At 40.0% G+C, this 1,496-nt stretch overlaps 2 protein-coding genes across 3 annotated transcripts in view; both read left to right on the top strand.

Moving 5' to 3' along the window:
- Positions 1-1,496, top strand: part of LOC118743544 (zinc carboxypeptidase-like) — a 95,236-nt gene that overhangs the window by 61,080 nt on the left and 32,660 nt on the right. The gene's annotated exons all lie outside the window — the stretch shown is intronic.
- LOC118743545 (RING finger protein 37-like) lies at positions 322-1,491 on the top strand (the record flags this gene model as incomplete). Its single annotated transcript, XM_036476308.1, has 2 exons — positions 322-1,318; positions 1,375-1,491. Coding segments are annotated over exons 1-2 (825 nt in total), but the record flags the coding sequence as incomplete, so codon positions are not given.

The following is a 1,496-nucleotide window of genomic DNA, read 5'->3' on the forward strand; positions in this document are numbered from 1 at the left end:
AAGTGAGAATAATCTAAAAAGTAAAAGAAATGAATTGAAATTGGAAGAAGGCAAAAAATAATTGATATAGCAAGTATTTATTTTGCTTGTGCATGTGTGAATGTGTTTTGTACATACATTTCTGTGCTTATTTGACGTTAGTTTTGTTGTTGCCATTCTTTGGACTAAAAATTTGGTTTTTTGCGTTCCTTTACTTTTCCTGTTACTCTCTTTTAGTGAGCGCATTTTGCTTACGCTCTGGCATTTTGACACTTTTCAGATTTTAGTCCAAAAAGATAAGGAATGAACCTAATAGCACCTGACAAGCCGAGTTAAGTTTAGCACCAACTGCTTACAGCATAAATTTTAACGACGCTGTGTGTGGTATCATAAATTGTTTGGATTATTTCTTTCTTACTAAACATTTGTGTTCTTTTGCGTTCCTTTATTGATTTTGAAACTAAAAAAATTGATTACGCATTGTAAAAGCTGTGGAAAAAAGGAATCGTTTATTGAAGTGAAATAGCACGGTGACTACAGTTGTAGACGCCATCTTATAACTCATAAGGCTAATTACGTGAAAAATCGCCGTACTTGATCAAACATTTTGACTGACTAAAAATTTTGCTAAATGAGCTTGATTAATTTTCTCAATTCGAAGCTTAAACCCTCTGTAGAGTGCGAAGCGCTATGTGAGGATGGTTATTCTGCGAATAACTTAATTGCAGATGACGCTGAGCAGCTGTCACGCGGTTTCATGGCATATGCCGTCACCAAGCCGCCAGTTGAAATTGTTTTCGACTTCCCCAAAGCTGTTGAAGTGAAGGTCATCAAGCTGTGGAATAGCAATGGGTCTTTACGGTCGACGGCCATTGAGCTTCACGGTAAGTTCGAGGGCATTTGGGAACGTGTTGCTTATGCGCGTGACCTTGCTGAGGGCGTGGACTCGGTAACTTTTTGCTATCAAAGCGACTATAATTCTCGTAGCAATGCAGAAAGTGCTGCTAATCAAGCACAAAGCGTTAAGGCATTCTTCTTTAAGACAGCACATCGTTTACTTTCAAATGCCAGCAGTCTCAAAGTTATAGTTTGTGCTACTAAGCGAAGTCCACCAGTTCTGCGTAAAATAGAAGTATGGGGCCTGCCGTCGCGATTGTTAGAGAAAGCAGATCGAGAGCTAGTTAAAACCATCTGGAGTGAAATTGTAAACCCACAGGGTTTTCGCACACAGCAAGGTCGGGGTCAGCGCTCGCCCTCACGTAGCGTACCGGAGCTAAATGATTACTCTACCCTGAAAATACCCGAAGAGTTCCTTGATGAAATCACGTGGGAGCTAATGGTAAGTATTTTTTTAAGCGTAATTTTATCACAAATAAACTTGGCTGTATTTGTTAGATTTTTCCTACCGTGCTTCCGTCTGGCAAAATTGTAGATCAATCAACTATCGACAAGCATTCTGAAGTGGAGGCGAAGTGGGGTCGACTGCCATCGGATCCATTTACTGGCCTTGAATTTAC

The sequence above is a fragment of the Rhagoletis pomonella genome, unplaced genomic scaffold (assembly GCF_013731165.1).
Source record: "Rhagoletis pomonella isolate Grant_MI unplaced genomic scaffold, Rhpom_1.0 Rhpom_scaffold_00007, whole genome shotgun sequence".
Classification (NCBI taxonomy): Eukaryota; Metazoa; Arthropoda; class Insecta; order Diptera; family Tephritidae; genus Rhagoletis; species Rhagoletis pomonella.